The sequence below is a fragment of the Letharia lupina genome, assembly GCF_014066315.1.
Source record: "Letharia lupina isolate WasteWater1 chromosome Unknown contig_4, whole genome shotgun sequence".
NCBI lineage: Eukaryota > Fungi > Ascomycota > Lecanoromycetes > Lecanorales > Parmeliaceae > Letharia > Letharia lupina.
Genome location: NW_023502973.1, coordinates 2,318,432 through 2,334,187, shown reverse-complemented (window position 1 = coordinate 2,334,187; position 15,756 = coordinate 2,318,432). Strand labels below are relative to the sequence as shown.

Sequence of the window (15,756 nt, the reverse complement as noted above, 5' to 3'; positions counted from 1 at the left end):
AGCCAATACTCAGATAACGCCAGAGAATCCCCACCTTTTAATCCCGGATGAGCACTGACGACAACGTACCGTGTCCAGAATCGATATTTCGAAATCACGAGTACGCTCACCCAGCCCGTAATGCCAGCTTTGAAATCCCGAGCTCAGATCTAGACTCCAGCAGAGTTCTGCCAGAGCTCAACGAGCTCAGCAAAGGACCGAACGTTTGAACCACTGCACCTTCTGATCAATTGACCTCTAAGAACGCTTAGTCACTTGCCAACAATTACCCTCCTGGCACGAATCTACTCCTCGAGAAAGCCACTAGGATTCAGACGTCAAAAGCGAAAATGTGACGCCCATAGATCGAATCGAACCGCCGCCTGGAGGAGTTGTCAGGTTCAGAGCAGTTAGATGGACGCACACGCTGACTTTCACCGCTTTCTAGGAACCAGTGTTTGGATCCCCACTTCGGGTTATGCACCGCTGTGCTTTCGCGGCACCATATAAGCGGTGACGATTAAGTTGATAGAGGTGGTAGCTATAGACCTTCGTTACAATGGCAGGGTTTCTTAGCGGTGCGAGGCTGCAAGTCCTGTCAAACGGTGACTCTCGATATAAAAGGTCAAATATGCAAGTCTCGAGCCAGTATTGCTATTTCTCGCTGTAGTTTGCTAGAATACACTTTGCTCAAGCAAGCAAGCCGGAAGGGGCTACATCTTCTCGTAAGTAGCCATAAGGGAGCCTGTAATCCTAAGTCAGCAACTTTGATCCCTGTAAAGAGAAGGAAGACCACTCACCAATAAAGGTAACGACAAGTCTACTCCGCACCTGACAAATATCCTCTGGCACAAGCCAGATGGTCGCGCCCATCTTCCTGGCAATACTTATCGCCAACTTAGCATTCGCATAAGCCTCCTCGTCATTCTTCCCGCTCGTCACGAGGTCGTAGTCCACATAGCTACTCTTCATGCCATTTAGTACATCCAGCAAGAATACACCACTGCCAATTGCCTGGTCCTTGAAGCTGCGTATGCTGCTGTTGCGGCCGCCTTTCTTTGATTGCTCGTTTGCCCATTTAACCATCTCGGCGTCCGTAATCTCACGCTTGCCAAGTCGTTGAGCGAGTGCAGAAAGAGTTTCGGAGATGTCACGACGCATAAGTTGCCATACTAGACCGAGGGTCAGTGTGCGCTGACCGTCGGTGATATCTGCGCCTTGCACGCCAACAAGGGAGAAGTGCATTTGTTTGCCAAGCTCAATAGCGTAATTGGTGTTTTCGACTGCTTTGAAGCGCATCACCTCGCCGCCTGATGCTGGAGGCTTGTTCACGTGGCGCCAATTAACGCTTCCAGGGACGACTTTGTCGTAAGCTTGGAGGAGTATGCTGCCGTCACGAAGGTTATCGAAGAAGGAGTTAACGGCTGGTTGGACATCAAGGGAGTTAAGCCATAGCGTGAAGACACGGGCTTCGCGTTCACCTTCTGCATCGAAGTCTTCCACTTCGAGCTTTTCCTCTTCGGTGATGGGGTCGAGGCCTGGGTGGGTGTTGAATAGGTTGGCGACGAAGGCAAGGTTGAGCTTGGGGTTTCCAGCTACAAGGGATTTTGGGGACAAGAATTTGCGGCAATCGAGTCTATCAGCATTTTGAAGGACTTGCTCGGCACGCTGAAGGAGGTCGCGGGTTTGGAGAGGGCTGCGGCTGCAGATGTCGGGGGCTAGTTGGTTGAGGAGCACCGTGTAATTATCGCCTTCTTTGACATCGGTAGAGAAGTTGGTTACTCTGAAAGTAAAATAAGCCAAATTGCACGAGCCGGGTAATGAATAGCATACCTCTTGTCCCATTTGGCGTTTTTCAGGTGATAATTGAACCATCGCAGCAGAATTTTCTCCGGAGGTAATCTCAAGAACTGCTCCAGCGTCTCGTCCTCTTCCAGAAGTCGGTATAGCTCGGGATGTAGCTTGATGTCAATTTTTCCCAGCAACCCTCGCCGAATAACCTGCCAGATGAGACCTAATATCAGATGCTCCCGTACTTCGATGATATCCCCACTGCCTATATTGACCACCGAACATCCGATGCCCTTTGCTGAGTTGATGACAATGTTATTGTTTTCGGTCATGTGGAATGCGTTCAGAGTCTTGATCTTTTTCCCAGGTCTGTTCAATACACGCTCATCAATCGTATCCGGCACGCTATCATTGATGAGCTTCGCCAGTACCAGCCCATCTTTGCAGTCGTCAAACATCTCAAAGGTATCGGTAGGGAATGGCAGGCGGTGTCCGATATCTGGATCTCCAGCCAGCACCGCGTTGATGTGTCTTGTAAACTCCGTCCGCTCATCCTCATTTATTGTGTGTGTGACATTGGCCGAAGAGCCCTGAACCTGTATCCTTCCCCCAACACTGCTCTTAGATTGATGTCCCGGTATAGGCGCTGGTCTGCTACCTTCTGCGGCACTGCTCATACCCCTAACTCGGCCGCTTGGTATATTGTTCTGGGCTGGCGCTGCCTGCTGGCCGCGGACTTTGGATATGAGCTAGAGCACGAAGCTAGTCAGCTTATCGTTCAGTCCATTATTTCCTTCTCTGAATTGCCAGTCTGTCCCAGTTCAGACGTACATCGACATAGTCGTCCAGCTCTACCCTCCTCGAGCTGTCCAGCTCCACCTCTTTAAGCGCTGACCTAACCACATCATATGGCTGCCTCTCCGACGTCTGTGTTGCCTTTATTACCGTAGCCTCATCTATGTATCCCTTGTCATCGACATCCAGCTTGCGAAAGGCATCTTGTAGGCCGAATATGTCTTGTTGTTGGAATTGAGGGTATTTTCTGTTGCAGAAACGTCAGCATGCGCTGTTGGGCCAAGACGTCTTGATTGGAGGTGAAATGTAGGTTCACGCTATTAAGATATCTCTTACCTTTGTAATTTTATGACGTTCATGACTGAAGTTGTGAAAGTGGTAAAGCAATACTCTGATGAGGCTGGGCACGAATAGTTTTCTTGGATATAACTTAGAGCGGAAGGCGCGGGGAACAATTCAACCAAAGCCGCTGCCTGATGGTGGAACGACTCAGCCACGCAGGCAATTAATACTGTTGGTTATGGAGATCTAGGCAGCCCACGGCCTCGATAATTATTCCACCTATGACACGCGGAGTTGACGTAGAGTGGGGCAAAATTCGCATTTGGGCATCATTGGGAAACCACACCTATTTCTCAGGACTGGTGCAAGTCTTTCGTGAAACTTCAACCGTGTGCGGTCATGCTCTTTTACTATCCTAACATACGACGCCTATGCAACGCAATTACAGTCGTACAGCAGGAGAAAAAGAAGGGAACGCCGCAGCCTGATGAGCTGAAATAAGCTAGAGACCTGCATGCATGGGCGAGGCTGTAGACACCTCCAACGTCGACAGCAATGTCGAACACTAATAGACATCGTCTTCCAAATGGATCGAGATGCCTGGGAAACCTTCATAGCCACTCGAAGAGATGGCTTCACAAGGAGCCAGGGATATGGCTCTCCTGACTCGCGGACAGCTGAAATGGCACGGGAATTCTTGCTTGGTGGTCAACCTGCTCTTCGGAGCAGCTGAAGATCCTCCGTTGTCGATCCAGATGATGGTGCCCCTAGAATCCAGGGATACCGCTCGCCTGACTCGCAAACAGCTGGAATAGCACTGCAATTTTTGCATGGTGATCGAACGACCCACAATCAAGGCGTCCGGGAACCCTCCCTTGCCAACCGAACAGATGTCTATCCCAGAAGCCAAGGACACCGACCTCCTGACACGCGAACAAATGGAATGACCCAGGATTTACACCTTAATGAAGGACCAACCCCCAGTCGAAGCACTGCAAACTTTGAGCTCGAGTCATTCGTGAAGCCGTCGCAATACACCCGCCATTGACACCGTCGAAAGTCTCTCAAAGATGAGAGAAAGGAGAGCAACGGTTGAATAACGATGAACATCTTAACCGGCCTCTGACAGACCGAGAAATGCGGAGCTCGCCGCAAGCGTCCCTCCCTTCGTGGGTCTCTCGTATCGAAGGTCGGGACGATCTCACAGTGACGGTCAGCAACGCTGCCGCGGAAGACAACAATCACAAAATTCGATTTGGAGGTTGTTGGACGCTTCTCGAGAGCGAGGGAATGAGCTTTTGGGCATTCAATGCTCGAGTCATGCAGGTATTCTACACCCCACTCGTCATCGTCCGGTCTGAATTATACCGGGGCTCAAGTAGTACGCACTGAACATAAACAGGCTCCCGGTCTCGACGACGTCGATCTCCAGGAACCGGTTTTTGATCTCTTGATTAAGGTCCAGAAAACGTGCGAGCAAAAATTAGTACATGGACGCTACCTCGACCCCATGCTCTGAAGTGTGTTGACGAAGATCTGGAGTCAAAAACTGCGATCTTTGTCAGCTTGCCTGCTTTCTTGACTGAGTGTCCCAGAATGCATACTACATCCAGAGATCTCGAAGGTGATCCCGTACGCGCTCTATTGCAGTCACGCTATCCTCTAGAATCTACCGACCGCCGTGATAAGATGCAGGTTATCACGCATCATTCTGATGTAGATCACGTAGTGATAGTTCCTTAGATTTGGGCTCTTGTGATCAACAATCACACTGTAATCACGTGCGCGCCTCTCAAGATATTCGTTTTGCTAAGAGAGACGATCAAGATTAAGCCATATTAGAACGCTTCAGCGAATACAGCGACTGGGTCTTTTTTCTTTTCCGACATCCGTGGTAATGCTTTTAGCTTTACAGATTTGCACTTTACCGATCCACAAGGAAAGGTTTCCTGTGTACCTCTTGCATTATGCAGGACATGGTTTGGGCTTGTAAAGCATATCGTGGAATATCGCCTTGTCGATGATTTGATCCGATAAAGGAGAGAATCATACGAACTACTTCATGGGGACCCTTCCTTCCAATTGGTCACAAAGGAAGAAAAATCCGTCACCATGGATTCATGGCTACAAGTTGTGGAGAAGGACAAGACCAGAATAATGCACATGCGACTGGTGGATCACCAGGGGCAATTCAAATACCTCTTGGTAACCCATTACAATGAGAAAATTCTCGAACCGGATGTCGCCTCTGACAGTTCTTCTGCCATCAGGCGCGACAAGGGAAATGATGCTACTGAGCCGCCAACAAGTTTCATCTCGGATGTAGGAGCCAGCGACAGCGACACTACCATATCCTCAACACCAAGTTCGAGCGCTGAAAGCAGAAGCAGGAACCTGGCAAGTAAATAGAATTGCGGCCTGCAAGTCAAGTTTCAAGAGGCTAAGGCACGGGTGGATTGGTAAAGGGTTCTGACACTCAGTCATAAAATTCCAATCTTAGAGAATCGTATCTTAGAGTGGACAGCAGAAAATTTGCGGTCGGAACTACGGAATGAGGCAGATATCATGAAGAGGTTGAAGAGACTTTGCCAACCTCATTCAGGCCATGCCCTCCCCTCGTGAGAACATCTTTGCATACTTCAACAGATGGTTATTCGTCAAATTCGGGGTCCAGATCGAGACCCACCCCTTCTTTTCGGCATCGCGAGCGGCTCACTTCAGCGCAAGACTCGTCTATGAGGGCTTCAAAGCTGTAAAAATACACCAAGCGACCAAGCAACTCCCACGACTATCGCCCTAATATCGCTCCAGTTGGACATAGACGTTACGGTGATTCTTTTAGGCCGTTGCGTTCTAAAGTAAGACCTCGAGAACGCTCTTGTGTGCTCGGTGTCCCACCTCATTCTCGAGCTCTACTCCAGCCTCTGTCGTTTCAGTCTTGTTGGGCTCCAGTGAGGTCACACGTACTAAATGGCCAGTCACTTTCCCGAACCCCACTCCAACCTCTCTCCTTCCAGTCTCGCTGGAACGCGGTAAGGTCAGGCGCTCCCAGTGATCAAAGTGAGAACCGTCGAAGCAGTCAGGGGCTTCCAAGTTATAATGAAAATGACCGACGCACGCGCGCTTCGGACAAACGCTCGGTGCGTACTGAGAATGATCTTTCCGATTCTCAAGCTTTGAGGAGCTACGACCTGGACATTACCCAAGGCCGTGATGACATCGTTGGAGAAGGCTCACAATACGGTACTTCAGCCGATCAGTCCATTTAGCGCCCAGCCGTCGTCGCAGACGGGCTTAGATTCCCCAGGACAGCGCGAGCGCCGCCAGCTCCTCGTATTTCAGCGGATGACAGCGCTCCGCCTCCGGGAGGATGCAACGTTCAGAAAAAAGAGGGAGAGAAAGAGATCGTTTGGAAATCCAACATGACCGGACTAGACTCACGCTGAGACGACTGGTAGTTTTGAAACATAAAGCAGCGGTGATATTTTCAAAAGTCGGAAGAAATACCACAAGCACTTCATCTTCATTCATCGCAAAAGGCACCGAAGGCGCGCCAAAGTTTCTATGGCCAACAAAACTGAAGCCATTTGTGATGACTTGCACTCTAGCGAATTCGCCACGAGCAAAGTCTGCTGGACGTGGGGCGATTCCCAGTTTTTTAAAGACTCTTTATAAGCTCTTGGAGAATTATTATCAAATAGACTATTTAAGTAAGCTTGAAGCCTTATTTTATTATACTTGGAGTTTACTTCGGTAGCTTATTCGGTAGTAGTTCTCTTCGAAGAGCTCTCTGAGAGTCTTGGAATGCTTAGAGTAATTTAGTGGTGAAGCACATAGAAAGGGTGAGTAGTCTTCCCACGGTATCGACAAGCTTTCCACTACTGGGAAGTACCGCGCCCTAGCACATATTTATTGCACCGTCTAATTGGATTGAACAACAAGCCATCTTTTCAGTCCATGCATAGGTACACAGAAGAAAATCTTCTCCATCTTGTGGCTGAACTTTGCCGTGCAGGCTGCACCACCTCACCGAGATGCTCCGACGATTCCATCAAAAACATCTGTCAAACATATCCTACCCATCGCATTTACCTTCATGCTTGTTGCCACTCTTGAAAGTTAGCTATGATGATTAATTAGCGTACCACTCGAAGTCGGCAGCAATGGTATCTTCCGTTGCTCCTCAGTCCGGTCTTGACTTCTGAACCTGTTTTGTTAAGTCATCCGGTGAGAAAGCCGGCAAAACGCCCAAACCTCATTCGAGCATTAATGTCATTTCTTGATGATCTAATCTTTGCAGTAGAGCGAAGCTTCTACCTGGGTCTGTGACTGGCAAAAGAGATGTATATGGACATAAAGTTCACGCCCGATTGAATCCGTGATCTCGCAAACGTGATTAGCGTCGCAGGGCAGGGTTACAATTGAATAACACGGCATACGCTCTGCCTTCTCTATAAGAACATGGCTTCGCAGGCAAGATGCATTCTTTCCCCCCAGAATATTCTTACCACGAATACTAACCTTATAACAGAAGTTGATTATATATGGGTAATCAGCCTTTGATCTAGTGCGACCTTGCTCTCCCTTTCACATCGCTCATCTCGGAGAAGAATTCTTTTGTAGCATTCATCGAAGGCCTGCTCTCATCATGTATGGAGTCGCTAGCCTCATCGTTACCGCTACTGTGCTACCATTACTTGGACTGGTAGCGGTATGCTTGAGATTTTTCGTGCGCCTTCGCCTCAAGCCCAGCTTTGTGGGGATCGATGATTGGCTGATTGCTTTTTCTTGCCTTTTGGTCTTCGCGCAAGCTGCTACCCAAATCACCGGTGAGAGCGAACTTCTCCGCCCTAGTCCGAGCGGGCAAAGGTCGCAAAGCTTGTGCTGACTGTCTCGTTTTCTGTGAAAAGCGGCCGTCATAGGAGAGCTTGGCAGAGACAGTGAACCGACTGTTGACTGGCGCGTCGCAAACCAAGGCAAGGTGGGTTGTCAAGACAGCCAGACCAAAGCTCTACCTCTATGACCGTAACAAGAAGTTCACTAACTCAAACATCTCAACAGCTCGATTACGCCGTCCTGGTAATTGAAAAATTCACATACAGCTGCATCAAGCTCGGTGTCCTCTTCTTCTACCGCCGAATCTTCTATCACCATAAAACGTTCCGCATCCTCAACAATATTCTCATCGTCATCATCACTCTTTGGGGCCTTGTCTTCATGTTTATGGAGGCCTTCACATGCGGCGCTGACTCCCATCACGGTCATCCTTGTGCACCGCAGGAGTGGTTACTGCTATGGTTCGCTATCACGGATGTGCTGGGCGATATTGCGGTGCTTACGCTGCCTTATCCTTGTATCCGGGCGTTGCAGATGAGCCGGAGGGAAAAGTTCGGGCTGAGTGCCATCTTCATGCTGGGCACGCTGTGAGCCTGGAAACAAAATACCTTCTGCCTCTTGCCAACACTGACTTCGAAACTGAATAGATCGCTCCTCTTCGGTATTATAAGACTAGGTTTCGTCGCGAAGACGTTCACGGGTATGGCCATCTTCCTCCCACCATGATTCGCATGACCGGCAGTGCCCTTGTCGCGAGCAGCTACTGACATAGTCTAGTCTATTTCCATCCCTCACAGAGCGCAACCAGCCACAATCGTACCCCTCCCTCATTCTGGACCACCGTCGAAGTCGCCATTGGCCTTTTGGCAGCTTGTCTCCCTCCGCTAGGGCCCTTAATCACACGTGTACCTTCTCCACGGAAGATGTATACCTCTGTGCGACATGGTCTTGCATCGTACGCTTCGGGCGGCAGCAAGCTGTCTGAGAGAGTACCAAGCGTTGAGCATATCTCGAATGTTGAGGCGTTCGACGGACACAAGATGGGAGCAGTCAACGAAAGAGAACGTGGGGTCAGTAGCGACGAAGAAGTCGAATTGGTGCAATATGGGGGTTTCAAGTAAATGCTGTGAAGTGCTGTCATGGTCGGTTTCTTTCCAGGAAAGACCTAGCGAGTCTTAATATTTTTTTAATACCATCGCTATGTTGCCCCTTCGTTGAATGCATCTCTCCATAGACAACAGGCATGCGTCGCCCGCAGTGGTGCGATAACATTATAGATATCCTGCAGCAACGACGACTGATGACACAGGATATCTGAATAACAAAATCGAAATTTACTTCTTACTCTCTTTACCGGAGATCCATACCTTCCGACACCACCGTTCGTTCACAGCGATAAAACCCCTAACCGTAAAAATCCTCACACGAGGATACCAAGGCCCATATCGCATTCGCCAATCACGCCAGTCTCTGCCGTCAATGGAACAATGGTGATTGAAAAACATTGCTCAAGACTGAAATCACAAAATATTCGACAACCACAAATTTAAAGTTGCTCAATCAGATCTTCAGATTCCATGATTCCAAACCTAAAACTTATCTTATTTCTTTATTTTTCACTTAAAAGCGGGTATCCGATAAACGCCGACGCCGAGACAACAAATTTAACCGAGATTCTTCCCCCACATTTAATAGCTTCCTTATATTAATTATTAAATAACTCTACTACTAATAATTTAATATACCTTAAATTACTATCTTATCTACTTCTAATAAGAACGAATTAGATTAGATTCTAAAGTAGTAAAAGAAATCTACGAAAACTAGTAAGAGATAGATATTTCTTAAAAAACGTAATAATCTTCTTTAGCGTATTTTACTATTTCTAGAGTATTAATTAATAATAATTAAGTATTAAATAGCTATTAATTATCTTTTAAATAATCTATTTCTTATTTTATATATTATATTTAATCTTATATAAACTACTATTATCTAGAAAATACTTTAAAATAATATTAATTTATATATCTCTATTTAAAGTTCTCGTAATTCTTATTAATACTCTATAACTATATTAGAGCTAAAAATCTTTATCGCTATTATAATCTATATAAAAATCTTTTATTTTTCTACTATTTATAACTATTAAAGAACTAATAAAATTATATTTATAGTTTTAATTATTATAGAGAAAATAGCTCGAGATCGCTATATTCTTCTTCGAAAGTATATATATTATTTAAATCTTATTTAAGAGAATCTTATAATTATTAAAATAGATCGATAAAAGTAATTAATATAATATAAGAAACTTCTTTTATTTATTAGCGAGATTTGAAAGAATTAAAATCTTTTTAGAATCTCGAGTTTTTATATAGCGATTGATAAATATATAATTAAAAAGATAAAGCGTATATCTTATTTTATTATAGCTTTAGATAAGCTAATTAAGAAGGAATATAAGCTTTTTATAATTAATAATAAGAGCTATATCTATAATTATATATAATATTCCCCGATATAGAAATTAGAAAATAGGCTAAAAACTAAAGAACTTAAAGAAATATTAGCTATAATATTTAAATTAGCTATAAATATTTTTTTAAAAAATATTATTCTCTTTATAAATAACTATTTTACTTATTTAAAGCTAGTTATAGCTCTAAGAGATAGAAGAATTACGATATATAAGACTATAAAGCTTACTCGACGAGATCTTTTAAAATTACTTATAAAGATAAAATAGATATTTATTAAGAATATTTCCTACGAAGTTCTTACTATAATAATTTAGAATAATATTCTTATAATAGTCTCATAAGATAATAATCTTATTTTAAAACTTATTACTAAATATAATATTCGAGAGATTAATAATTATATCTTTAAAAAAAGGAAACGTTCTAATAAAATTAGTATAAATACTTATATTACTTTATCTACTTTTAAGAAGAATAGAAAGAATCTAAATATCGAAGAGAAGAAATTTAAGATTTCTAAGCTTTTTTATTATTATAATAAGTATATAGAGAAAATAGATCGATTTAATACTTTAGTAACTATATATACTTTCTAGCGAGTCTATAATTATAATTAAATATTTTTATTTTATTAATATTTAAATAAGAGTCTTATAAATACTTTTAAACTCTATAAATTAATAGAAATTATTTAAGAGTATTAGAAATTTCTTAAAAGTATAGTAATAGAGTTATTAAAAGAAGGAGATATCTATTAAATAAGATTAAATCTTATCTCTATCTTTATACTATTAAAGATATTATAAGATAATTATAATTAATAAAACTTAAAGACTATTCGAGTATATCTTATATATTATAAGAATATTTAAAATCGAGATTTTAAGCGAGAGATTAATAAGAATAGAGTTAATACTCTTAAGATACGCGAGGAATATAAAGTATATTAGATCTTTTTATATTATAAAGGGGATTACGTAAGATAATTTTATAAAAGAAATAATATATTAAACTCTATATAATAGATCTAGACTATATTTATTAAATTATCAGTATATATAAAAGAATAAGGTAGGGCTGAACTAGAAAACCTTGAATTTGTATGTGCAGCCAATCATCAATTCAGGGTCACTACGCTTTTTGGTTAGACCGGCTAAGTCATCGCGGGTAAATAAATTAGCGTCCGCAACCATCAAAATCTCGCCCTCCCGCGCCGAGCGCGCCTCCCTCATCAAAAAAATAGGTGTATATTATTGACACATAAAATAACTTTTTTGTTTTCTATTAAAATTTTGAGATTTCTTTTTTATATTATAGAACGCAATGTGGGCTTTCAGATAAAAAAAGAATTTCTAAATTTAGTCTTATAATTATTAAAGCGCAAGGAATTCAAATATCGCTCACCAAAATTCGCTCACCAAAGTTCGCTCGACAGCCGGACAGCCCTAATCAAAAAACAGATATACATTATTTGATTTTAGAATAACTTTTTGATTTTCTATTAAGATTTTGAGATTTTTTTTTCAAATTATAGAACGAAATATGGGCTTTTAGAATTTTTTTTTCTTAAATTTAGTCTTATACTTATTCAAGCGTAAGGAATTCAAATATCGCTTATCAAAGTTCGCTCACAAAAGATCGCTCACCTATTTACTCGATAGCCCTGATTATAAAAAAGGATTATGAATTTAATTCATAGGCCTTTACTCGTATAAATATAATAAGGTAGTAATCGAAATAATAGTGCGGAGAAAATAATTTATTACCTCTCGGCGTTTAACGAATATACGAGAGTATATTCAAAAGAGGAAATTAAAAAAAAAACTTCAAAATTCTTAAAACTATCTTTTTTAATTTCTGTTTTAACATTAACGATATAATAATAAAATGAGCTTATAAAATTATAGAGCTAATTATACGCTTTTAAATAATATAACGTAGACGAAAGTAAATAAAGTATTCGTAAAGATATATAAATTATTAAGTTTACGAGAAGAGTCTCTTCGATAAAAGCTCTCGAAGAATCAAAAAGATTTTAAATAATATCTCTCTTAATTCTTAGAGTTAGACTTCTTAAAAACCTTTAAACTCTTTAAAACTCTTTAAAAGCTCTTTAAAAGTTTATATCAAAGAAACCATCAAAGTACTCGTGAATTCCAGAAGTGAGTTACTTGATATAGCGAGGACACTAATAGATCAAGTAACATGCCGCTAAGTGGAAATATCTATTAATATCCTCGCTATCAAGTAACTCACTTCTGGAATCCACGAGCAAGCTCGAAATTAATCAAATATTATTAAAATAATTAAATATTGAGTTTTCTTCAACAGCCTCTTCGATATAAGCTCTCGAAAAGCCTTTCAAGAGTCTCTGAAGGGTCCGAGGGGTTCCCTGAGAATCAAACGTAGTCAAAAAACCAGTACTTGGCAAGCTTTTCACTACTAAGAAGCCCACGCCCCAGCAAATGTTATCTTCCCTTCCTCACACAAAGTCGCCCGGCCGCGCGTATCCGACCCGCAAAGACTGAGAAAAGTATCATCTTACCCCGCGCCGCTTTCCGACGGGCAAATTACCGAATCATACCCCGAAAGTACGAATCCTTACCGAATCATACCCCTAATTACCGAATCATACCCCTACACCAAATCACACCCAAATATGGGGTATGATTCGGTAATTTGCCATTGCTTGGGGTATGATTTGGTAAGTTGTCAAAGTGGCCTCAAACTACGAAGGAGATAATCCGCGATCTGGCTTATTCGATCATAGAAATAAGGGAGTTTCTCCGACCGCATTTGATGAGACTTCTATCAGCCTAAAAACATCAGACGAAAGCCGAGTGGGCGAAATTTCGAGCCCGGGGGTGTCCGCACTTCACGCTGCAGACACCCCTATTCGGGTCCCGTAGGCCCCGTAGGGCCCCCGAAGGAATAATTCCTACTACGCTGCGCAACGGGGCGGGGTAAGCTTCGGGGGTCAAACCCCGCCCCGTTGCGCAGCGTAAATACCACCGTTATCAATAATCAAGTCGACGATAAGCTTACCGCTATTATTACCTTTATTAAACCCTCTCATATCAGGAAGCTATTATTTTTCAAATCATACCCCAAGCAATGGCAAATTACCGAATCATACCCCTAATTTGGGTGAAATTTGGTGTAGGGGTATGATTCAGTAATTAGGGGTATGATTCGGTAAGGATCCATACTTTTGGGGTATGAATTAGTAATTCGCCCGCTTTCCGACACAACAAACCCCCTCCCCCTCCCACCGACCGTCCATCCGTCATATCCTAACCCCCCTCACCCATCACACGACGCTCAAAATCTATCATCTGCATCGCAAGTCCTCGACAGCGCTGGTGGCAGCCCTACCCGATCCTCCCCCCCACCCACATTGTGTCTAAGCGTGGGTCTTGTCACATAGCCTATCATTTCATTTGGCATGGGGTGACGGTTGTCGCGTTCCGGTGAGGGGATGCTATCAGATGTGGCACTGATTGGTGGGGGTGGGGTGGGGGGGTTGGCAATGAGGGACGCGGATTTACACCTGCATGCAGCGGTGAGAAGCGGGACGGGTTTTGCTAACCGTTACGACTAGACCAAAAGGTGATTACTAGTAGTCCGTCACTAAACAGTAACTTATACTAGTTGTAGGCTTGAAAGCGTACGACCGCTTTCCCACACACATCTCGGTGGTGCTGAATGTCGAGCAGTTTATTTGTCGTATGATTTCGATGTTTAGATCCACGCTTTCCCTCGAAACATTTGGTGGATTCTTTTTCGTTCATCATGTTGGATTTCTCTCCAAAAGCTTCGCAATGTGGCCTCCCATCTACCCCACACTGTCAGTTTCCTTGCTTCCTTCTCATCCTCGTCGAAGCTTGATACTTCGCCGCCTGAGTCGGTTCGACCCATGCCCATGCCAATACCCCGCAAGAGGTCTTCGAGACCGATCTCTTTGTTAATGTCTGCCATGCGACTGGCGTCCTATGCGTTGAAGGATTGATAAGCGTATGTAAACGTGGAAAACGGTGGACCGATCGGAGGAGGGCAAATAGAAGTCAAGAGAGCATCAGCCGACGGACTGAGACTCACAGCTTCAGCAATCCTTTTACTGCCAAACAGCACGTCCGTTTCTTCCAGTGTCAATCTCTTTGTCTCAGGCACGGACGGCCAAATGAACGCTCCACCTCCAAACGTCAGAAGTCCGAAGAAGATAAATGTCCCGAAAGGAATTTTCTGCAGCATGATGGGCGTAATCTGGCCCACGATAAAGTTCGACATCCAATTCGAGGATGCACTCAGCGATACCGTAAGCGCGATTGGACAGGGGCTACATTTCGCTGATGACGACCCGACCGCAGGGGCCCCAGCTGTAGCCAAAGTTGACGACGAGAAGCCACACCATGGTGACAGCTGCCCAGCGGGCTGCTTCATGGGTTCCCCATTGATGCTGGTTTATGCCGAAGAGGATGGCGAGGATTGTGTGACAGATAGCCATGCCCACAGCTCCCGTGAGCAAGACGGGGTTTCTCCCTAGCTTATCAACGTAAAGGACGGCAGGAATGGTGGCAAGAAACATCGCTATGCCTACTACTCCCGTTGCGAGGAGGCTGGAAGTGTTGCTAGAGGTGCCCAGGGCTGCGAATATGGACGGTGCGTAGTAGAGGACGGCATTGATGTTTGTGAATTGTTGGAAGAACATGGTGACCGTGGCATCGATGACGCGCCGAAACATGGCCTTGGTCTCGAATGGTGAACCAATAGCCACGGACTGCAACCTGAAGATATTCCAAGGTGTAAGCTCCACAAGGTGTGGCCATTGGCTAGCCGTGGTCCGTTTCTCGAAGACCGATTGTACCTTGATTTCCAGGAGTTCAAGCTCGATCGGCTCATGTTCTTCGCTCAAATTACGAAGGCTGGACAATACGTTGCGGGCTTCACTTTCTCGGCCGTGATGCACCAGCCACCTAGGGCTGAACGGCACAAAAAGCATCCCTATGCCGAGCGCCAATCCAGGTATCAGCTGCAAGCATATGGGTACTAGCCATGCTGCATCTGACCGGGAGCTCCCAGTACCGCCAATATTGTCGGTCCCGTAGTCGATCCAGAAGCTAACCATGACTCCGCCTGTGATAGCGAGTTGCTGCAATGCTACTAAGCTGCCTCGAACTTCACGAGGTGCAACTTCTGCGTTGCAGTTGGGCACGTTGACAGACATGGCGCCGACTGCAAGACCGGTAACGAAACGGCCTCCAAGGATGCAAGAAGCTCCGCCAACAACACCGAGACACTGCACGATAAATCCAACAACAAAAACGCCCACATTGGCGATGATGGCATATTTTCGGGGAGAGCGTCTCGGCCAAGAAGCCGGAATAGAGGCACCCAAACTACGCTCCGAGCTCGAAGATGGAGGTCATCCATCCCTTTTTTGTTTGGTCGTGCACCCAGACGCCCATGTAGCTGCTAAACGAGGTCATTTTGAGGATCCCAGAGAAGACACCTTGGTTGTATCCATAGACAAAGCCTCCAACGCAAGCAAAACAGGCAATCGCAAAGACCTTGATATTCCAGGTGCCATTTT

General features: G+C 44.3%; 7 protein-coding genes across 7 annotated transcripts; 3 read left to right on the top strand and 4 right to left on the bottom strand.

The window, feature by feature from the left end:
- Window positions 1–692: 692 nt before the first annotated feature.
- HO133_008178 (uncharacterized protein) lies at window positions 693–2,924 on the bottom strand (the record flags this gene model as incomplete). The annotated part of the gene is made up of 5 exons (XM_037299046.1): window positions 693–724; window positions 780–1,762; window positions 1,813–2,519; window positions 2,602–2,812; window positions 2,902–2,924. 5 exons carry the CDS (start codon window positions 2,922–2,924, stop codon window positions 693–695), a joined length of 1,956 nt encoding a protein of 651 aa, XP_037156382.1.
- A 1,060-nt stretch (window positions 2,925–3,984) lies between these two features.
- HO133_008177 (uncharacterized protein) lies at window positions 3,985–4,366 on the top strand (the record flags this gene model as incomplete). The annotated part of the gene is made up of 2 exons (XM_037299045.1): window positions 3,985–4,173; window positions 4,250–4,366. 2 exons carry the CDS (start codon window positions 3,985–3,987, stop codon window positions 4,364–4,366), a joined length of 306 nt encoding a protein of 101 aa, XP_037156381.1.
- Window positions 4,367–4,959: 593 nt separating this feature from the next.
- On the top strand, window positions 4,960–5,310 carry HO133_008176 (uncharacterized protein; the record flags this gene model as incomplete). Its single annotated transcript, XM_037299044.1, has 2 exons — window positions 4,960–5,248; window positions 5,285–5,310. The coding sequence occupies 2 exons, from the start codon at window positions 4,960–4,962 to the stop codon at window positions 5,308–5,310; spliced, it is 315 nt and encodes a 104-aa protein (XP_037156380.1).
- Window positions 5,311–7,540: 2,230 nt separating this feature from the next.
- Window positions 7,541–8,112, bottom strand: HO133_008175 (uncharacterized protein; the record flags this gene model as incomplete). Its single annotated transcript, XM_037299043.1, has 2 exons — window positions 7,541–7,858; window positions 7,948–8,112. The coding sequence occupies 2 exons, from the start codon at window positions 8,110–8,112 to the stop codon at window positions 7,541–7,543; spliced, it is 483 nt and encodes a 160-aa protein (XP_037156379.1).
- Window positions 8,113–8,405: 293 nt separating this feature from the next.
- On the top strand, window positions 8,406–8,804 carry HO133_008174 (uncharacterized protein; the record flags this gene model as incomplete). Its single annotated transcript, XM_037299042.1, has 2 exons — window positions 8,406–8,424; window positions 8,461–8,804. 2 exons carry the CDS (start codon window positions 8,406–8,408, stop codon window positions 8,802–8,804), a joined length of 363 nt encoding a protein of 120 aa, XP_037156378.1.
- Window positions 8,805–13,907: 5,103 nt separating this feature from the next.
- HO133_008173 (uncharacterized protein) lies at window positions 13,908–14,417 on the bottom strand (the record flags this gene model as incomplete). Its single annotated transcript, XM_037299041.1, has 2 exons — window positions 13,908–14,156; window positions 14,265–14,417. 2 exons carry the CDS (start codon window positions 14,415–14,417, stop codon window positions 13,908–13,910), a joined length of 402 nt encoding a protein of 133 aa, XP_037156377.1.
- An 85-nt stretch (window positions 14,418–14,502) lies between these two features.
- HO133_008172 (uncharacterized protein) lies at window positions 14,503–15,390 on the bottom strand (the record flags this gene model as incomplete). Its single annotated transcript, XM_037299040.1, has 1 exon — window positions 14,503–15,390. One exon carries the CDS (start codon window positions 15,388–15,390, stop codon window positions 14,503–14,505), a length of 888 nt encoding a protein of 295 aa, XP_037156376.1.
- Window positions 15,391–15,756: the final 366 nt, after the last annotated feature.